Source organism: Halichoerus grypus, chromosome 12 (genome assembly GCF_964656455.1).
Source record: "Halichoerus grypus chromosome 12, mHalGry1.hap1.1, whole genome shotgun sequence".
Taxonomy (NCBI): Eukaryota; Metazoa; Chordata; class Mammalia; order Carnivora; family Phocidae; genus Halichoerus; species Halichoerus grypus.
Genome location: NC_135723.1, coordinates 65,742,245 through 65,765,689, shown reverse-complemented (window position 1 = coordinate 65,765,689; position 23,445 = coordinate 65,742,245). Strand labels below are relative to the sequence as shown.

At 35.6% G+C, this 23,445-nt stretch overlaps 1 protein-coding gene and 1 long non-coding RNA gene across 3 annotated transcripts in view; one reads left to right on the top strand and one right to left on the bottom strand.

Moving 5' to 3' along the window:
• The window catches only part of LOC144379586 (uncharacterized), a 50,650-nt gene extending 47,760 nt beyond the window's left edge, over positions 1–2,890 (top strand). Inside the window, exon 2 of the long non-coding RNA XR_013442821.1 lies at positions 2,673–2,890. This is a non-coding gene — a long non-coding RNA (uncharacterized LOC144379586). The remainder of the gene's footprint in view (positions 1–2,672) is intronic.
• Positions 1–23,445, bottom strand: part of SEPTIN7 (septin 7) — a 122,056-nt gene that overhangs the window by 38,099 nt on the left and 60,512 nt on the right. For both annotated transcript variants that reach the window (XM_036101068.2, XM_036101069.2), the window contains exon 2: positions 8,477–8,583. In XM_036101068.2, the coding sequence (XP_035956961.1) occupies positions 8,477–8,583 (107 nt within the window). The remainder of the gene's footprint in view (positions 1–8,476; positions 8,584–23,445) is intronic.

Below are 23,445 nucleotides of genomic sequence, written 5' to 3'. Positions count from 1 at the left end.
CTGTCAGGAGCTTACCCCTCTACCCAAACTTGTTCAGGAGGTGGCATTACAGCCAAAGCTCTGCAGGGACTTGGGACAACAGAGACTTAAACAGCCTGAGATATTCCACTTAGCTCAAAGACAAAAACTATTTTGATTATTTAATGCCTGATAATTAAATAAGTTAGACAGATATTTAAATAAATATAAGATATATAATATCTATCTTAAATACTTAAATACTTCATTATGTTCCACAAGAAACTAAGAAGCAATGACCAATAGTAGAATCGTTATGCCTAAAGATTATTTTCTTCTAATCAAGACCCTGACCTTGTTTATTAAGAAAGCTGATCCAGGGACGCCTGGGTGGTTCAGCCAGTTAAGCGTCTGCCTTTGGCTCAGGTCATGATCCAAGGGTCTGGGATCGAGTCCCGAATCGGGCTCCTTGCTCATAGGGAGCCTGCTTCTCCTTCTGCCCCTCCCCCGCTACAAATCACTACACCTCATTTCCCCTGACTCCTTACACTGAGATCGTAAGTTCCTTGTCCCTTTCATGTTCTATTAGCAACCCCCCTCCTAAACCCTTTACTTCTTTTTCCTTTCCAGCTCAGATATCTTTCTGTTCCACAAAATTCATGAACTTCAATTTGACAGGAATTTCCCTGCTATCCAATAATCCTTCTATGTGCTCACTAGTCTCATGCCTCTCTCATGCCTCTCTCATGGCTCTTCTCTACCCTACTGTCACCATGCTCAGCAAAGTACCTCATCTCTATATGAAGACAAGAGCATCCCCAATTTGTTTGAAGCAACAGTCTTTCCTTCTATTCAGTGGAATAGATCCCTTTCTTCCTAAGGATAATTTCTCAATCTATACCAGGAATCTGATTACTCCATATTAGAGTCATATTGACAACTGTTTAGACTATTTACCCTTTATTTTCAACTTCTCATCTCTTAGGGATTAACTCCCCATAGGATATAAACATTCTCAGGTCTTTTCTGGAAACAAAAACCAACCGACTCTCTCAGTACCCTACATTCAACCTCTAGGTATTCACTTTCATCACCTCCTTCATAGCCATCCCATCATCAGTGCCTCATTTACTACTCACTTCTCAAACCAGTACCATCTTGCCCTCCATTCCTACTACTTCACTATAAACTACCTTGCCAAGTAATCTATAGCACCTTACAGCAGCATACTCTCACTAAATCATATTTGCTATATCCTTCTTGTGATTGGCTTAAGAACTTTGATCATGTCTATCATCACTGTAGCCCCAAAACCTGGTGTAAGATAAACATTCAAATGTCTGTTCTATGAATGGTTCAAAAAACAATCAATATTGGACCAATATCAACAAGAGAGTTTCCTAACCGGGGTTTATATAAAGGTCTCAAGGAGTCTATAAAACATTACCTTAGGGATAGGATTCACTGCTTTCACCCTTTCTCACTTCCAAAATTTCTACACCCACTTAATCTGCAAAAGTGATTTGCAGGACTTCATAAACCAAGAAAAAAAGTTTTAAATGGGACAATATAAGGTTGCCAACTAAGAACTTAAAAAAAAACAAAACAAAACTAACACTCTTGGGGTGCCTGGGTGGCTCAGTTGGTTGAGTGTCTGACTTGATTTCAGCTCAGGTCATGATCTCGGGGTCGTGAGATCAAGCCCCGCACTGGGCTCTGTGCTCAGCGGGGAGTCTGCTGGAGATTCTTTCTCTCCCTCTCTCTTTGTCCCTCCCCCGCTCTCACACACACTCTCTCTCAGATGAATAAATAAATCTTTAAAAAAAATCTAACACTCTCATTTCACAAAAGAAACTGAAACGATTTAGTCTCAGAATAAAGGACAGTCTTTCCCTTGGAGATAGCTGGCAACCTTTCACGGACTTGAAATATGATTCAAAAATTTTCAAATATAACAAAATTATAAAATTTGCTCCTATACATACAACACTGTATGTAATATTTTTCTTAAAACTGTTAATCTGAGGCTCTATTTTTGAGAATGGAACACGAAGTACAACAAGTGTTCAATTCTTTCTATCACTTCATTTTTGTCAGTCTATTAACAAAAAAAATATATGAATAAAAACAGAAGTTACAGGTACTATTTCATTCACTGTGAAATATTCTGAAAGAATGAAGGATAAACAGTATCCTCTCTAAGCTTCTTTCCAGAGAGACAGGATAAAACCAGTTTTTATCAGGCTAGAAACACTGCAGAGCAGTCGTTCTCAAAGTATAGTATCCTGACTGGCAGATGCATAGTCTGGGAACTTATTAGAAACATAAATTCTCTGGGCCCTGCCTCAAGCCTATTAAATAGCAAACTCTGAGGGGAGGGGGACTCAGCAATCTGTTTTAGCAAGCGTTCCAAGTGACTGTGGTATACACTCAAGTTTGAGAAACACCTATATAAAGAACTCTAGGACTACAGTGTTGGCTCACATTTGGAGTTGTAGCACTCAGTCCTGAGGCCCAAGACAGGACACTGGGTATTAATCACAAAGGACTTCTATTTAATACTGAAAATTTCATTCAAATCAGAACCACTGATATACAGGAACCTCAGAACCATCTCCCTGTTCAGTGTAGACACCTTCCCTTTCCTTCCAAGACTGCAAATGTGAAGGAATTTCTTATGATACCAGTCTCTCTCTTTTTTTTTTATTTGACAGACACAGCAAGAGAGGGAACACAAGCAGGAGCAGTGGAAGAGGAAGCCGGCTCAATCCCAGGGCCCTGGGATCATGACCTGAACCAAAGGCAGATGCTTAACGACTGAGCCACCCAGGCGCCCCATGATACCAGTCTCTTATAAATAAATAATGCTCAGGGAGATTATGAGATCAATGAGATCACGGTCTTTATTAAAATCTCACTCCCTACCTTGCTACATCACAGGATTTTTCTTTTTGTCTTTTTTTTTTTTTCCAACAGTTTGGAAGGGTTTCAGAAAGCCTTCAGGTCAGGGAAATTGCACTTGCCTTTTGAAACTCAGGATTTTATGTTTCTCCTGGTCTGATATGTCTGGGATGAGATGTAATACTTCTGACCACCCTCCACTGAAAGAATTTATGAGCTTCCAAGAGGAGATTATCTGCTAGATTACTGAGCTTGGTGAAGAGCCAGTCAACTGTAAAAGAAAACTACCTTCTATTCTCTAAATAAACAGAATGACTCAGAACATGTTATGTTCTCTCCTAGATAAGTGAGGAAGAGAGTACACAGGATTCTTCAACTTGTTTCAAGTATATGAAGGAATACCTCTATGGTACAGTCAGGAAAGAGTACTTCTCTGCGATTCTAGTCAGAATGAATCCGGTTCTCAGATGTTATAGGTCTTAACTTTTGGTAAAAAGAGGAGATTTAAGAGTGATAACTCAGGCCTTTGTCTTAAAAATCTTACTAGAGATACTATCAAGCCCTAATTAATTACTCCTTTGTTTAAAAAAAAAAGGGGGGAGAGTTGGGAAGATACTCACAATTGAAGAGAACACTATTGAAATGTTACCTTAAAAGAAGGTTGAGTTTAAACAAGATTATTTGGGAGACAAGCAAATGTAAAAACAATTCTAACAAACTGAGAGCCTCTCCCATCGTCTTTAACAGATGCTAGCCTGAGAGAAATTATCTTCAATGTCTGAAATGTAAGGGGCAATTATCTAGATAAGGAATTCCTCCAAATCAAGGAGAAAAAGATAAGAAATATTAAGATGATCAAAATACTTCAATGAAATCTGAATAGTTAATGAGTATAAAAGACATGTTCAACCTCATAAGAAATCAAAGAAAATTAATTGAAACAATAAAATACCTTTATACTTAATTTACACAGACATACAACAGAAACGAGTGTCCAGGTCCACTAAAAGAATGTATAAAAATATTCATAGTGGTAAAAAAATGAAAACCCAAATGCTTATCTACAACAGAATATAATTTATGATATAATCATACCATGGAATATTATACAACAATGAAGAAGAACTATAGCTACATAGCACAAATACCACATAATATTCAGTGAAAGAAATCAGACACAAAAAAGTATGTATCTAAATGAAGTTCAAGAAAGGCAAAATTAATCTATAGAGACAGAAGTCAGAAAGCTATTTATATTTGGAGTTCGGTGTAATATTGACTGAGAGGAGGCACAAAGAAACCTTCCAGGGTGCTAGAAATGTACTACAGTATCTGAATCTGTGTGATAATTACCTGGATATATGAATACAAAAGTTCATCAAGCTTTATGCTAAAATTTGTGCCCTTTTAGTATAAAACTACAAAATAATTTAAAAATTTTGCTCAAGAAAAAATAGAATAAAACTTATTTTAAAAAAGCTGTCAAAGTTAAAACTTCAAAAAATCTCAAATTTAAAATTATTTCACTTATTCTAAACAGTGATTTACAAAACTTCACAAAGAAAATAAAAACCTTCAAAGATCATCAAATTTTAAAATATCCCAACTAAATGCTAAGTCTTACATATTTTTAGAACTGTTTGTTCAATCATTCAACAAATACTGGATGCTAATATGTAACAGATGCACTTCTAAGAACTGAGTTTAAGCAGTGAATAAAATGAAGTTCCTGCCTTCACAGAGCTTACAAATTTAGAGCCAGGGTAGGGACTGGAAGGAGATTATAAGGTGGCCAGGCAAGGCCTCACTGAGAAATTAACTTTTAAGCAGAGAATTAATGAAAATTAGGGAGCAAGCCATGAGGAAATCTCAGGGAAGAACATTGCAGGTAGAAAAACAAGAAGTGGAAAGGCCCTGAAGTAGGACTGGCCTATTCAAAGAACAGCAAGGAAGTTGGTTTAGTCAGAGGAGAATAAGCCAAAATCGGAAAAGCGTAGGAAACACCTTATAGAGAGGGATGGGGGCAAGTCTTACAGGGTCTCCTAGATATTATAAGGACTTTGGCCTTGCTCTGAGACTGTAAAAGAAGACTCTTACTGCTTTGTTAAAAAGATTGGGATGGTGGCCAAGGATCATGTCAGAGAGACGAATTAGGAGGTTATTGTAATAATCTAGGCAGAGAGATGATGGGAGTCCTGCATATGAGCAGTACAAGAAAGGAGGATTCTGGATATATTGTGAAAGTAGAGGTAACAGGATTTGTTGATGGACTGCCTGTGGATTTAGAAAAAGGGAGTTAAGGATGGCTCCAAGTTTTTTGGTCTGAGCAACTGGTTTAGGGTAGACAGTACCATATAGTCTATCAGTATTTTTAATAAATTTGTTTGGCAAATTTATTTTTGGCATAAGGACTTCTGGGGGACAGATTTTTGTTGAACTGACCTAGAACCAATTCTTAATATAAATCTTATTCCTCATAAATACTTTTTATCTTTTGGTATTTATATTTTCTTTTCTGAAAGGCATTAAAAAAATTATAAAAGTATGTTCACTGTATAAAATTGAGAAGATAAAAGGAAAAATATTCAGTCTCACAATATGGAGAATCACTGATGATAATATGATAATGAATCCTATTTAATATCCTTTTTACAACATGTGGACCCTGACTGAACACACACTGTTGTAACTACATTACAAGCAATCTCTCATTATTTAAGCAAATACTTTGCTACAGAGTATGACAGGTTAGATTTCTATATGTTGAATTCCTAAAATTGCAAGTGTTGATACTTTCATGTGTTCAGGCAATGATAAAAATCACTGCATGGATGAATTAAGAAAGCTAGAATATTGTTTTTTTGTCTTTATTAAGCAAAGTAAAATTAAACATGGTAAGGTACAAAATTTTCATGAGTTAATTTGCTTCCTTCCATCATCCACCCAGCAGTAGTTTATTGGAATTTCAGGTTTAATATTTAAAGGGAAGTCCTTACCCTTGAGTCCAGACTGCAAATTCAAACCTAACAAGCAATAGCAAACACCATGTATGTACTATTTGAGATTTAAAAAGTAAAACAAAAAAAATCCCTTCCTGTAAGTATCCCTTACTAGTCAGCATCAGCTGAATCAGCCCCTTATTGCTTATAGAGGGATTTTTTATGTTATTTTAACTATTTTCACATATTAATAATTTTGATGAAGAGATGACTTCACTGATCAAATCATTTTGTCCTCATTTTGTCTAAATTGCCTAGGTGGGAAACTATCTCCGTTTGTAGGATTTTTAAAGGAAAAGGTTAAAAAAAAAAAAAAGAAAACCAAAAACCTGTTGGATGAAACATTATTAAAAAGGGACATGCAGTAAAGGAAAGCTAATCCACCTATTAAGAACTGGTTAACCTATGAAACTAGCTTATATTAAATATCAACAGTATAGAGACAGCATAATTTGATAGAATATACACTAAACCAGACCACTTAGATTTGTATCCAGTTCTGTCAAACTACGTGATCTCAGGGATATGACCGTGTCCGTACCTCAATTTCCACATATGTAAAATGGCGGTAATAGTACCACTTACCTCATAAAGTTGTTCTAAGAATTAAATAAGTTAATGCACGTAAACTGCTTGGAATAGTACCTGGAAGATGCTAATGACTTACTAATGCAAGCCTGGAGTTACACTATATGCCAGAACTACAAAGAGGACTCAGAAAATTTTCTCACCAGCAGCAATTACCAAGAACACTACTGGCAGGTACATGACCATTAAGATCTAACATATTTTAGACTAAATATTCTTTTTTTTTTTTAGATTTTATTTATTTGAGAGAGAGAGCATGAGTAGGGTAAAGGGCAGAGGGAGAAGCAGACTCCCCGCTGAGCAGGGAGCCCAACACAGGGCTCGATCCTGGGACTCCAGGATCGTGGCCTGACCTAAAGGCAGATGCTTAACCAACTGAGTCACCCAGGTGCCCCTAGACTAAATATTCTTGAACTTGGGAATCTATACTGTGGGATTTCTTTAACATTTCTACATACATAGTTTACTTATCTTGAATTTAAATACCTAAATTAAAAAATTAAAAGTTCCTCTTCTTGCTTAGGGTTAAAATATCCAACACTGATCACGAAATAAATAAGCAATGTAGTGTCAAGGTTTTAGAATACATTTTTGCAAGTAATTTGAAATTTCAAGCTCTATGAAGGATACAAAAAAATTCCTAAAACAGAGAAAAACTTTAAAAAAAAGAAAAAATACTCACTTGACAAAATTACTTCTTTAAGAATTTAATTACTAAACTGCACCTTGCAGTTTGATATGAGTTTCTGCCCAGAATTTCCAGACTTTCCTTCCACCTTGTGCACTAGAATAATCACTACCAATCCTTCAAATCCACCTCCAGCCTGAATAAAGCCTGCTCCAGCGAGAACTATTCACTCCCTTCCTCTCTGCTTATGTGCTATGTATTACTACTGCACCAATCTACTAACAATTTTTCAATTAATAGTTTAGAGGAGTGCTGTCTAACAAAAATGTAATGTGAGCCACATAAGTAATTTAAAACTTTTCAGTAGCCACTTTAAAAAGTAATAAAAGGTGAAATTAATGTATTTTATTTAATACAATATAACCAAAATATTATCACTGCGAAGTGTAATCAATATAAAAAATTAGTAATAAGATCTTTTATATTCTTTTTTACATACTAAATTGTCAAAATCTGGGATGTATTTTATATTTGCATAACATCTCCATTTGGACCACCCACATTTTAAGAGCTTAACAGACACATGTGGCTACTGGCTACTGTATTAAACAGTGCAGATCTGGAGCCTAGAGCATTCTAGGCTCATATGAAGTGTGGTCTATGGGTCAGCAGCATCAGCATCACCTAAAATTTTTCAGGAATGCAGAATCTCAGCCCATCTCAGATTAAACTAACTAAAACAGGAACTAAATTTAACAAGCTGATCTGAACACACATTAAAGACTGAGAAGTACTAAATTAGACTACATATAGCTTGGGAGCCTTAACGAATTCCAACTGCCATTCATCTATCATATGGGACTATGCCACTGAGTATATAGAACACTGTATTTAAATTAATTAATAAATTAAATTAATGGCTTTTCTGCAAATCATGTTTTCTCTACACTGTCCATTACTGCATTCTCCAACAGTGGAAATACATCTGTACTACCCAAAATGGTAGCCATTGGCCACATATGTCTATTGAGCACTTGAAATGTGACTGGTGTAACTGAGAAACTAAATTTTAAATTTTATTTGCTTTTAACTTATTCAAACTTAATAGCTAAATATGGCAAGTAGCTACCATGTTGGACAGTATAACTCTAGGGGTATTATTTATTACATATAATCTCTAAGAGGGTCCTAGGGACAAATTTAGAAGGTTCTAGTCAAGATAATTCCTCTAATTACCTGTGCTCACCCTCTCTCTTTTTAACATCAATCAGGTTTACCATTTTATATCGGATGAGACCAAATACAAAACCTATCTCCAGGGAAGCATAATAAAAGTATTAGCATGTGTTTTGTGTGAACATTACCCCAGCTTATCATCAATTAACAATACTAATGTACATACCTGTACAGTCTTTTTTATTCTATGGGATGGACCTGGATACTCTGGAGAATACAAATCTGTGAGGAATAATGAGTTGATTAATGTTGACTTCCCGAGTCCAGATTCACCTAAAAGAAATGGGGGAGGAAAAATGTGTTAAACTCGGCCACTTTATCAATCTTAAATATTCAACCAATACCATAATCAAACTTGCTTTATACAAGTAATTCTTGATGGAACAAAGAAGTGAGATTAGAAAACATACTATAAAGACTCCCTATTAGAATAAGTTCTTTGGGGCGCCTGGGTGGCTCAGTTGGTTAAGCGACTGCCTTCGGCTCAGGTCAGGATCCTGGAGTCCTGGGATCGAGTCCCATGGGGCTCCCTGCTCAGCTGGGGGTCTGCTTCTCCCTCTGACCCTCTTCCCTCTCGTGCTCTCTGTCTCTCATTCTCTCTCTCTCAAATAAATAAATAAAATCTTTAAAAAAAAAAAAAAAAGAGTAAGTTCTTTGTCCTCATTTTCTTATAAAATTAGACTCATGCTTCCAAGGAATCTTTTTAGCTTTTTAACTCTACAATCTGTGCTCTTTAAAAGTAATGTATCTAATTCTAGATACATCTAGATAAAAGTATTGTATCTAAAATCTAATACAATAGTCTCCATTTTTAACAGTAATGTATTCCTAGAGACCAAAGTTAGTTATGAAAGAAAACACCCAAGTTTGGATTATATATTGCTACTTCAGTGAAATAAAACATAAAAGTTAGGTGTAAACATTTATTATAGTCAATAATTAATGAATGACCAAAAAAAAGAAATCATGCAACTATAAAAAGCAGAAATCTGCTGATAAAAGAAGAAAAATTAATCACAATGCATCTCAGTATAAAAGTGAACCACAGGGCGCCTGGGTGGCTCAGTTGGTTAAGCGACTGCCTTCGGCTCAGGTCATGATCCTGGAGTCCCAGGATCGAGTCCCGCATCGGGCTCCCTGCTCAGCAGGGAGTCTGCTTCTCCCTCTGACCCTCCCCCCTCTCATGCTCTGTCTCTATCTCATTCTCTCTCTCAAATAAATAAATAAAATCTTTAAAAAAAAAAAGTGAACCACAAACAAAGTACTTCCAATTTATTCACCCATGTATCAATCAGCTTAAGTATAAAGGGTACCTTTCCATAAACCAAATTCCAAAAACATCAGAGGTAATTACTTTTTATGGTGCTTCTGATTAAGGTAAGAGGTAGGAATGGAAGAAGGTAGAACACAATTTCCACTAAGATGCACATACTCTTCTTTAACCCTCTATGTCAAGTTTAGTACAACATACCAAATATATAATTTTTACCAAAATATAAATAGCTTCAAGATATACATAATATAAAGCTAAATAAATTAAAAATCTTAACTATAATTATCAATTAATATAGCACAGGATTAAAGAATCTAGTTATTGTTAATAGTTCAGTTGGTTTAATAGGTACCTCTAGCCTAAATAACTGATGTCACAATATTAACATTACCATTTCTGTCTAGGTTGAGTTCTTTCTCTTTATATTGGCTCTCAAGAAAGTTAAGATCCATACTAGGTTGTCATGGCTTACCCCTTTGAATGAGGGGCTGTCACTTTTTTCTAGATGTAAAAATTCCAGAAATTTCTAGGACAAAGGAAAATAAATTATAGGTTCTTCATACCTACTTTCTTTCTTAACTCTTATGTACTGAATAAAGGAGTAAAGACTGGAATAAAACCCAAGCCTGTGGGGATAATCAGAAATACCTAGGCCTTGCAGACACTGCTGCCCTAGACCCACCCTGCTATCTAGCCACGGTCAACCCCACCATGTTCTTCGACATTGTTGTGGGCTGCATCTCCTCCAGGCTGTTTGCAGACAAAGTTCCAAAGACAGCAGAGAACTTTCATGGCCTGAGCACTGGGAAGAAAGGATTTGGTTCTAAAGGTCCCTGCTTTCACAGGATTATTTCAGGATTTATGTGCCAGGGTGGTGACTTCACATGCCATATAGCACTGGCAGGAAGTCCATTTACAGGGAGATATCTGATGATGAGAATTTCATCCTGAAGCACAGGGTCTGGCGTCTTGTCCATGGCAAATGCTGGAACCAACACAAATGCTTCCCAGTTTTTCATCCACACTGCCAACACTGAGTGGCTGAATAGCATGCGTGTGGTCTTTGGCCAGGTAAAAGAGGGCATGAATACTATGGAAGCCATGGAGTGCTTTGGGTCCAGGAATGGCAAGACCAGCAAGATCACCATTGCTGACTGTGGACAAATCTAATAAATTTGACTTGTGTTTTATTTAAAAAAAAAAAAAAAGAGAGAGAGAGAGAGAAGAAAAAGATCTACAATATTTTCATTTAGAAGCATAAATGAAAAATTTGAGTATCTGTAAAAGTATTTTGGGATGTCAAATGTAAAAGTACACTAAATTCAAAAATTAACACTGTACTGACTAAAAGTATGTTTAGAGACCTTATTTTATTTAACTTTTTTTTTTTTTTTTTTTTGTGGTATAGGGTAGAAGAACAAGAGAAAGCAGGACAAAATGAAAGGTATGACAAAGGGGAAAAAAGCCTGAAAGGCAACACATCAAAATGTTAATAGTGGTTACTACAGAGTAGAATTGTAGGTAAGATTTTTTTTTTCCTTAGCTTTCTACATTTATGTGTGCTCTAAATTTCCTTCACTAACTTTATTTTATTTTTATAATTTAAAAAGCATTCTTGAGTGACATCAGCAAAATGACTAAGAAGTTCCAAGCCCTCACAGAAACATCAAAAACGACTAGAAACTGGCTGAATTAACCTTATAGGAGCTCTGGAAAAAGTCAAAGATTTACAGCACCAAACAAATGCCCAGTCAAGAAAACGCCATGAACAACAAAGTTCAAGGGCGCCTGGGTGGCTCAGTCATTAAGCGTCTGCCTTCAGCTCAGGTCATGATCCCAGGGTCCTGGGATCGAGCCCTGCATCGGGCTCCCTGCTCAGCGGGGAGCCTGCTTCTCCCTCTCCCACTCCCCCTGCTTGTGTTCCTGCTCTCGCTGTGTTTCTCTCTATCAAATAAATAAATAAAATCTTTAAAAAAAAAAAAAAAAAAACACAACAAAGTTCAGGTCATTTTCATTCGTTCTTGCCCTATTCTCTATATGGTATGTCTGGGACTCAAGGAGACAGCAACCCAGTTCCATATTCTTCCCTCAAACCAGACGGAATAGGGCTGACTTTACTTAAAACATTCTAACTTCTCTAGGATCTGCCAGAAGGACTGGTCTGTCTTGTCTAACTGGGATTTTTTTTTTTTTTTTTAAGATTTTATTTATTTGACAGGAGAAACACAGCGAGAGAGGGAACACAAGCAGGGAGAGTGGGAGAGGGAGAAGCAGGCTTCCCGCCGAGCAGAGAGCCCAATGTGGGGCTTGATCCCAGGACCCTGAGACCACGACCTGAGCCAAAGGCAGATGCTTAACGACTGAGCCACCCAGGCGCCCCTTGTCTAACTGGGATTTTAGGTGGAAGAAGCACTGAACAGCAATGGTGAAAGCTGAAGGGGAACTAGAAACCCACAGATGCCTGGAGAAGAAAATTATGAGTGGATAGATATACCGTAGACACCTGAGGCCCTAAGGAGAAGCTCAAGTGAGACCCTTTGGAGAATTAAGACATTCAAAACCAGCCATGTACACAGGGGGAACTGAGAAATTCACACACAGACCCAGGCCAAACTTTCACTGCAGGCTGATCTCTAGGCTCATAACATACCCAGCTAATCATCAGATGACTGCCCTGACATTTGGCAGTCTGCAAAGATGGGAAAGGTGACTGTTTTTCCAAATGCACATTTTTCAACAAAAAAATCACAAAGCATGCCAAGAAACAGGAAAACAAAGCCCATAGAAAGGAACAAAACAAATTCCCAAAAACCATCCCTGAAGCAGTACAAATATTGGATTTACCTAGATGAGGACTTTAAAATACCTGTCTTAAATATATTCAAAGAGCTAAAGGAAAAAAAGGACAAAGAAGTACTGGAAATCAGGAAAACAATGTAACACAAGAATATCAAGAAATTGTAAAAAGGAATGAAACAAAATTCTGGAGATGAAAAATACAATTGAATTGAGAAATTTGCCAAAGAGGTTCAACAGCAGAACTGAGCAAGCTGAAGAAAGAATCCGTAAACTTGAGGACAGGACCTTTAAAATTATTGAGTCTACGGATCAGAAAGAAAAAAGAATATAAACACAGCCTAAGGGATTTGTGGGACACCAGCAACTGGACCAGTATATACATTATGGGAGTTTCAGAAAAAGAAGAATGAGAAAGGATCGAAGAGATTAAAGAGAAAAAAATTTTTCCAAATTTGATGAAAAGACATAAAACTAAAATCCAAGAATCTCAACAAACTCCTAGCAGGATAAACCCATGGTGACCCACACCAAGACACAAACTGAAGAAAGACAAAGAAAAGAGAGAATTCTGAAAGTAGCAAGAGAAAAGCAACATAACACATAGAAGGAATCCTCAATAAGATTTCAACCAATTTCTCAGCAGAAAACTTGGAGGCCTGATGGCAGTGTGATGATACAACTGTCAAATGAGAATTCTGTATCTGGCAAAACTGTGCTTAGAAACTGAAGTAGAAATTAAAATACTCCCAGATAAACAAAAACTAAGAAGATTCATTATCACTACACATGCTCTATAAGAAATGCTGAAGGGGCACCTGGGTGGCTCAGTTGGTTGAGCGACTGCCTTCGGCTCAGGTCATGATCCTGGAGTCCCTGGATCGAGTCCCGCATCGGGCTCCCTGCCGAGCAGGGAGCCTGCTTCTCCCTCTGACCCTCCCCCCTCTCACGTGCTCTCTCTCTCTCTCTCATTCTCTCTGTCTCAAATAAATAAATAAAACCTATAAAAAAAGAAATGCTGAAGGGATTACTTCAGGTAGAAAGGAAAGGACCCTAGACAGTAACTCAAAGCCATGTGAAAATATAAAGATCTCCAGTAAAGGTAAATACATGAACAAATATACAAATCAGTATTATTTTAATTTTGGTTTGTTAACTCCATTTTATATTTTCTGTAAGATTTAAAAAAACAAATGAATAACAAATAGTTACAAATCTGTTAATGAGTACAAAATGTTTAAAGACAGTTTGTGACATCAATAATAAAAAGTGGGGGAGGGGCTATCTATGAATAGTTTATGTATGCAATTAAAGTTAGGTTGGTATAAATTCAAATTAGATTACTATAACTTAGGATGTTATATGTAATCTCTATAACCACAAAGAAAATATCTAAATAATATACAGAAAAAGAAAAGGAGAAAGGGAATCAAAATGTGACACTACAAAAAAATCAACTGAACACAAAAGAAGGTAGTAAAGGAGGAAATGGATATACAAAAGCTTAAGACATACAGAAAATAATAAAATGACTAAAGTAAGTTCTTCATTATCAGTAATTACATGTAGGTGGATTAAACTCCCCAAAGGCAGACTGCCAGAACTACTAAAAAAAAAACATGATCAAATTGTATGCTACCTAGAAGACACACACACAGGTTGAAAGTAAAAGGATAAAAAATATTTTCCGTGCAAGTAGTAACCAAAAAAAGGTGAGATGGCTATACTATTATCAGACAAAACAGACTTAAGTCAAAAACTGCTACAAAAAAAAGATATTCTATATAGATAAAAAGGTATTCATGAAGTAAACATTAGAATTATATACATATATACACCAAACACCAAAGCTCCAAAATATATGAAGCAAACTGACAAAATTGAGGGGGAAAATAGACGGTTTACAATAATAGTTGGAGACTTCAATACTCCACTTTCAATAATGGATAGAAGAACCAGACAGAAGGTAAACAAGAGAACTTGAACAACACTATAAAACAGACAAAACACTACATCCAACATCAGAACACATTTTTCTCAAGTGCACATGAAGCACGTTCTAAAACTGACCATAAAACAAACAAGTCATAATCAAAAACCTCCTCAAAAAAGAAAAGTCCTTAGACCAGATGGCATTATCAGTGAACCATACCATACATTTATATCATAATTAACACCAATCTTCCTTAAATGCTTCTAAGAAACTGAAGAGAGAACATTTACGAACTCATTCTATTAGGTCAGCATTACCCTGATACCAAAGCCAGACAAAAACACAAGAAAATTATAATCTAACATCCCTGATGAATACTGATGCAAATATCCTCAAAAAGTATTAACAAACATAATGCAGGCACCTGGGTGGCTCAGTCGGTTAAGTGTCTGCCTTCAGCTCAGGTCATAGTCCCAGGGTTCTGGGATCAAGCCCCATGTTGGGCTCCCTGCTCAGCTGGAAGCCTCTCCCTTTGCCTGCCACTCCCCCTGCTGGTGCTCTTCCCCCTCCACCATCAAATAAATAAATAAAATCTTTAAAAAAAACACAAAACATAATTCAACAGCAAACATTATTAGAAGAATTATACACCATGACAAAGTCGGACTTATTCCTGGAATGCAAGGATAGTTCAACATTCAAAAATCAATATAATATACCACATTAATCTAATGAAGGGGGAAAAAAGCACATGATCATCTCAAGTGATGCAGAAATACCTCTGACAAAATTCAACACCCTATCATAATAAAAAAAAATTCTATAAACTACAGTAAGAAGGAAACAACCTCACTATAATAAAGACCATATTTAAAAAAACCACAGCTAACACCATAGTCAATAGTAAAAGACTGAAGGTTTTTCCTCTAAGATCAGGAACAAGACAAAGACGTCCATCTTCAACTCTTCCATTCAACACAGTTGTCAGAGCAATTTGGCAAGAAAAAAAAAACACCCAAATTGGAAAGGAAGAAGTAAAACTATCTCTGTTCACAGATGATACAATCTTATAGGTAGAAAACCCTAAAGATTCCACAAAAATACTGTTAGAGCTAATAAATGAATTGAGCAAAGCTGCAGGATACAAAATCAATACACAAAAACCATTTGCATTTCTATACATAAACAATGAACAATACCAAAAGGAAATTAAGAAGACAATTCTATTTACAACAGTATGAAAAAGAATAAAGTACTTATTAATAAACCTAACCAAGGAGGCTAATGACTTGTACACTGAAACTATAAAACATCACTACAAGAAATTTTAAAAGACCCAAATAAATGGAAACACAACCAGTTTTCATGGGGTGGAAGGCTTAATACTGCTATAATGTCAATACTACCTAAAGCGATCTACAGATTCAACTCACTCCTTACCAAATCCCAAAAAACTTTTTTTTTTTTGGTAGTAATAGAAAAAAACCATCCTAAAGATCATATAGAACCTTAAGGGACCCCAAATAGCCAAAACAATCTTGAAAAAGAAAGTTGGAGAACTCACTTGCTGATTTCAAAACTTACTAAAAAGATACAAAAACAGTGTGGTGGTAGTATAAAGACAGACATATAAAACAGTGAAATAGAATAGTCCAGAAATAAAACCTTTATATAAATGCTGAAATGATTTTTGACAAGGGTGGCAAAACCATTCAGTGGGGAGAGGACAGTCTTTGCAAGAAGTGATGCTGGTTAAAGTGAATATCCACATGCAGAAGAATCAAGCTGGATCCATCCCTTACATCATAACAAAATTTAACTCAAACTGGATCAAAGGTAAAACTATAAAACTCTGAAAACACAGAGGGAAAGCTTTTATGACACTGGATTTGGCAATGATTTCTTGAACCTTTCCTTGAATCATGATGGCAGCAAAAGGAAATTAAACAAATGGACCATCAAAATTAAAACCTCTGTGCATCAAAGGGCACCATCAGACACACCACAGAAGGTATCTGCGTATCATAAATATAAGGGATTAACAGTCACAGTATGTAAAAGACTGCTACAATTCAAAAACAAAAAAAACCAAACAACCCAATTTAAATATGGGCAAAGGTCTTGGCTAGACATTTCTTCAAAGAAAACACACAAACAGCTAATAAACACATTAAAAGACACTGAAGAGGCTGGGTGGCTCAGTTGGTTAAGTGTCTGCCTTTGGCTCAGGTCATGATCTCAGAGTCCTGGGATCAAGCCCCACGTTGGGCTCCCTGCTCAATGGGGAGTCTCCTTGTCCCTCTCCCACTGCCCCTGCCCCTTGCTCATTCTCTGTCAAATAAATAAAATCTTTAAAAAAAAAAGATGCTCAGCATTACTAGTCATCAGGAAAATGCAAATCAAAACCACAATGATATCACTTCAAATCCATTAGTATGGCTATTAGCAAAAAAACAACCAAAACAAAAACAGAAAAAAACATTGGTGAGGATGTACAAATCGAAACCCTATGGCATTCTGGTGGGAATGTTAAATGGTACAGCCAATGTGAAAAATGGTATGACAACCCCTCAATATTTAAACATAGGATTACCATATGATCCAACAATTCTATTTCTGGCATATATCCAGAAGAACTGGAAGCAGAGAACTGAACAGACATTTGCATACCAATGTGCACAGTAGGATTATTCACAATTAAAAGGTGGAACCCCAAATGCTCATCAACAGATGCAAGGGACAAAACAAAAGGTGTAAACAACCCACATGACCATCAACAGACAAGTAGATAAACAAAGTATAGTATATATATACACTGAAATATTATTTGCCCTTAAAAAAGAAATTCTGATATATACTACAACAGGGATGAACCCTGAACACATCACAGTAAGTGAAATTAAAGAGACACAGTAGGATAACTATCGTATGACTCCACTTATATGAGGTACCTGGAAAAGTCAAATTCATAGAAACAGAAAGTAGAATAGTGGTTACCAGGGACTAGGGAGAATGGAGAGTTATTATTTAAAGGGTGTGGAGTTTCAGTTTGGGCTGATGAAAAAGTTCTAGAGATCAATAGTGGTGACAGCTGCACAACAGTGTGAAAGAACTTAATGCCGCTAACAGTAACAAGAATGGGGTAAATGGCATGAGTTAATTGCTGAAGCTCTACTTCCATGTTTGAAGTTTTTAATATCAAAAGTAATACATATGTGTATATATATTTTTTATCTATTTTATAGTTCAACTATTAAATTTTATAAGCCCTGATGTTTGTATAATTCAGTAATAAAAAGTAAAGGTAATTTTTCCTTAAATATCTTCCAAATAATTCCTTCAATTCTCAAAATAATCTGTTACCAGTTCAATATGTGTATTTCCATGCTTTCTCTTTCACATATAAAAATATAAATATATATATGAAGGGATTAAATATATACATAAATAAAAATTGACTCATTACATGCATTTTATACTGTAACTTCCTTTTTTCAAAAGGTAACATATCATGGCCATCCTTTTCAATCAAAACACATTGAGCTACCTTATTCTTAAATAGGTATCGAATACTCTACACTATAGACATAATTTATTCATCCCTTCCTTTTAATGCACATACATTTTCTATTTTTTGTTCCTACAAATAATGCTATAAAAAAAACCAAGATGTATATATCTTTATGTACTCTTAACTTGGATATTATATCTTTGTATACTGTTATTTCCATTTGCCACATTAAACTCTCAGAAATTAGATTCTGGATTCAAAGAATATGTATACTTTCAATTTTGATAAACAGATACTTTCTCCAAAAAGTTATAGCAATTAACTCGATGAAAAATGTATACATGAGAAACTCATATATGAAATCCATGAAGAATTGCATGATACTGAATATGAGATCCTTTGGGTGCACTGAATTTAAATTACGAACACAGAGGAAGAAAATTACAGAGGATTGAAAAAATTTTTTTGGAGAAATGAGTAGAGATGTGGGACATGTTTTGGAAAAAGAGAAAGAATGTAGGATAAACATAAAGAAGAATAGCAAGGCTCCAAGGATTCTGGCAATATTGTGTCCAGTACCCAGGAGTCTAAAAATTTTTGAAAGCCTAAGAAAGCATAAGAATGAGTCCTCTGACCCTCAGAGAAAAAAAGGGGTATGTTTTTTCTGAATGTGTAGTAAATGAGTTAACATCCCAATTTCCCCCTACTCAGTTTACATTACCTTTCCTTAGGACAGACTTTGTCACTGTACCTGCCAAACAATCTTTTGAGATAGTTACTTACCACTGAGGAAAAAGACCTCAGAGATGTTAAATGACTTGCGTAAGGTAATGTAGCACTTTAGTATTATAACTTACACTAAAGTCCACCCAACCTTCTTTCTTCCAAGTTCAAGTAATAAAGCTGGCTTAAGTATTTGGGAAAGAAATTTAACAACAGATATTCACAGAAAAGTGGTATTAAATTCCAAACATTTTTACCTACCGATTACGGTTCAGAAAGTTCCCTAGAGTTTAAATTAGGGTAAACTTCAAAAAACTTTAGAAATGTACAGGTTAAAAAATCCTAACTTTTCCACTTAATGGATGTGCAACCTTTACCATTGTATGCAATCTCTTGGCTCAGTATGCTTACCAGCAAAATGAAGAGAACACTACTTATTGAGTGGTGAGCACTAAAAGAAATAAAAATTAGCATCTAGTATACATTTTCTTCGTATAGTAATACTCAGGTTTTAAATTCAGAAAACTTCCTGTCCAATTAGTCCAAATCAAGGTAACCTCTTTGTCACAAACGTGATTTGTCAATAAAACTAATTCCCTCAAAAATGGCTATCTTTAAAACATGATCACATACCAAAAAAATCAAATTTGAAACTGTTTTATAAATACCAACTAAAACCAACTTTTAAGTTTCCATAATTGTTAGCATTTCTATTTTAGGCTCCTTACTTCCCACTTTGATCTTACTACCATAATGACCCTGGAAAGGAATTTGATCAATTTCTTCATCTAAGTTTAAAAGGAGGTGGCCGTAAATTATGAAATTTGGAAATTGTATTGTCATAGCTAAATTAATACCTATAAGTTTCTTTCCTCTTTTAGTATCATAAGGAAAAAAACGGAATGAAAAGTAATTATATCTCTACGTTTATAGGCTTGCCTTCAACCCTTCAACAAATGCTCACAGGAAGTTATTTTATAGTTGGTAAATAAAATATATAAAGAAAACATATAATAAAGTTAAGTATGTACCTGATTCTAGAGATCTTAGGCTCATGATTTTCCTATTAAAGAATAAGACTATTGGCTTTTTGTTTTTGAGCAATTCTCGTTTTGGGAACAATGATCAAGACTGCTCCTTTAATTCTAAATAGCATGTATCTTGGGGCGCCTGGGTGGCTCAGTCATTAAGCATCTGCCTTCAGCTCAGGTCATGATCCTAGGGTCCTGGGATCGAGCCCGGCATCGGGCTCCCTGCTCCACGGGAAGCCTGCTTCTCCTTCTCCTACTCCCCTGCTTGTGTTCCCTCTCTCGCTATCTCTGTCAAATAAATAAATCTTTAAAAAATAAATAAATAGCATGTATCTTATACTATCATAAAACTTCAAAATGCTGTCTGCTTTTTTATACTCACTAAAAATTCAGAAAATACCTAACTATACTTTCACTTACGATTTTTTTTCCCCAGTGAATTTTTTTCTCTATCTTCATTGAAACTCCCATGATTCACTACATGAAGTAGTAGCTTGCATACGCTGAACTAAAACTTAGCTCTGGTCAATTTTTGACATGTCAGGCAGGAGGTATCTAAATAAGTTAACTTCCATCCATTCCTAGACAACTCACATTGAAATTAAAGCTTTAAGATTCAATTCATATGTAATGTCCCTGGAGGCTGGGTATAACAACAAAAGATGGCTTATTTTGCTTACAATCAAGATGAACATTTCAGGAAACTACCAACAGTTACAGAGGTTTAGAAAATGTCAGAGTAAATTATTAGTCAGTATATGGACAAAAGCAGCTGACCTTCAATTTAAAAGGAAGTAAATTTCCTATTTGACAACTTATTCTGTATATTTTATATTCTTTTAGACTGATTTACAATGTAAACAGTAACTATAGTAACTGGGTGACCTCTGTCAAAGTAAACACAACAAATAATATAGAGTATCATTTGGCCAAGGAAAAGAATTTCAGAATCCAGTTTAACATTGCTCACATATAACTGGTTTTTCTCTACCTCCCATCTTCCACATTTATGCCTGTAGTCATTTCTAAGTTTAGACTTATTTCTAAACTGTTCTAGGCAAAGTAAAATTTTTTTCATGAACTGCTCAATTTCTTTAATTCAGAGATACACATTCCCCCCATCAACATTTCTAAAAATGAACATTTCTTGTAGTCAAAATGTGTATTTACTGTACTATTTTTTTCAGCATCTTTTTATTTTTTAATAATTTTTATTTTTTCATCATGATATGTGTATTCTTTAATCCCCATCCCATATTTCCCCCATCCCCCCACCCACCTCCTCTCTGGTACCATCAGTTTGTTCTCTATAGTTAACAGTCTATTTCTTGATTTGTCTTTTTTTCCCTTTACTCATTTGTTTTTTAAATCCCACATGTGAGTGAGATCATATGGTATTTGTTTTTCTCTGACTGACTTATTTCACTGAGCATTACACTTTCTAGCTCTAGCCATTATTGTTGCAAATGGCAGGGTTTCATTCTTTTTTATGGCTGAATAATAACATTCCATTATATATAAATATATAATTGTATAATAATATATATAATGGAATATTAGAATATAAAGAAGTATGGTATATAAGTATATATATATATATACATACACACATATACTTTTATATATATATATACACACACACACTTTATCCATTCTTCTCTATCCATTCATCTATTGATGGATACTTGGGCTGCTTTCATAGTTAATAATGCCACTATAAACATAAGGATGAATCTATCCCTTTGAATTAGTGGTTTTGTATGTTTTGGGTAAAAACCCAATGTGCGATTACTGGATCGTAAAGTAGTTCTATTTTAAACTTTTTGAGGAACCTCCATACTGTTCCCACAGTGGCGGCACCAATCTGCATGAGGATTCATGCAACAGTGCATGAGGATTCCTTTTTCTCCACATCTTCACCAACAGTTGTTGTTTCTTATGTTTTTGATTTTACCCATTGTTTTTGATTTTTACCCATGTTTTTGATTTTACCCATTTTGATTTTACCCATTATGTTTTTTATTTTTACCCATGTTTTTGATTTTACCCATTTTGATTTTACCCAGTGATGATATCTCATTGTGGTTTTGCCTTTTATTTCCCTGATGATGAGTGATGAGTATCTTTTCATGTGCCTGTTGGCCATCTGGATGTCTGTCTTCTTTGGAGAAATATCTGTTCATGTCTTCTGCCCATTTTTAATTAGATTATTTGTTTTTTGGTATTGAGTTCTATCAGTTCTTTAAATATTTTAGATACTAATAATATTTTAGAAAAAAACCTGTTATTTTCAAATATCTTCTCCCATTCAGCAGGTTTGCCTTTTAGTTTTATTGGTAGTTTCCATCGTTGTTCAGAAACCTTATTTTGATGTAGTCCCAATAGTTTATTTTTGCTTTTGCTTCCCTTGCCTTGGGAGACACACCTAGGAAAATGTTGCTACGACCAATGTCAGAGATTCTTGCCTGTGCTCTCCTCAAGGATTTTTATGGCTTCAGGTCTCACATTTAGGTCTTTAATTCATTTCTTCAATTCTAAATTCAAATTCATTTGAATTTATTTTTGTGTATGGAGAAAGAAAATGATCCAGTTTCATTCTTTTGCATGTTGCTGTCCAGTTTTCCCAACACCATTTGTTGAAGAGATGCTTTCCCATTGTATATTCATTCCTCCTTTGTTGAAGATCGATTGACCATATAATTGTGGGCTTATTTCTGGGCTTTCTGTTCTATTCCATTGATCTATGTGTCTACTTTTATGCCAGTACCATACAGTTTTAATTACTACCACTTTGTAATATAACTTGAAATCTGGGTTTGTGATACCTCCAGTTTTGTTTTTCTTTTTCAAGACTGCTTTCACTATTCGAGGTCTTTTGTGGTTCCATACAAATTTTAGGATTCTTTGTTCTAGTTCTATGAAAAATGCTGTTGGTATTTTGATAGGGATTGCATTAAATTTGTAGACTGCTTTGGGCAGTACAGACGTTTTAACCATATTTGTTCTTCCAACCCACGAGCATGGAATGTTTCCATTTCTTTGCGTTGTCTTGAATTTTTTCTTTGTATTTTTTTATTATGTTATGTTAATCACCATATACTACATCATTAATTTTTGATGTAGTGTTCCATGGTTCATTGTTTGCGTATAACACCCAGTGTTCCATTCAATATGTGTCCTTTTTAATACCCATCACCAGGCTAACCCATCCCCCACCCCCTCCCCTCTAAAACCCTCAGTTTGTTTCTCAGACTCCATAGTCTCTCATGGTTCATCTCCCCCTCCAAATTCCCCCCCTTCATTTTTCCCTTCCTACTATCTTCTTTTTTTTTTAACATATAACGTATTATTTGTTTCAGAGGTATAGGTCTGTGATTCAACAGTCTTACACAATTCACAGTGCTCACCATAGCACACACCCTCCCCAATGTCTATCACCCAGCCACCCCATCCCTCCCACGCCCACCACTCCAGCAACCCTCAGTTTGTTTCCTGAGATTAAGAATTCCTCATATCAGTGAGATCATATGATACATGTCTTTCTCTGACTGACTTATTTCGCTCAGCATAATACCCTCCAGTTCCATCCACGTCGTTGCAAACGGCAAGATTTCATTCCTTTTGATGGCTGCATAATATTCCATTGTATATATATACCACATCTTCTTTATCCATTCATCTGTCAATGGACATCTTGGCTCTTTCCATAGTTTGGCTATTGTGGACATTGCTGCTATAAACATCGGAGTGCACGTACCCCTTCGGATCCCTACATTTGTATCTTTGGGGTAAATACCCAGTAGTGCAACTGCTGGGTCGTATGGTAGCTCTATTTTCAACTTTTTGAGGAACCTCCATACTGTTTTCC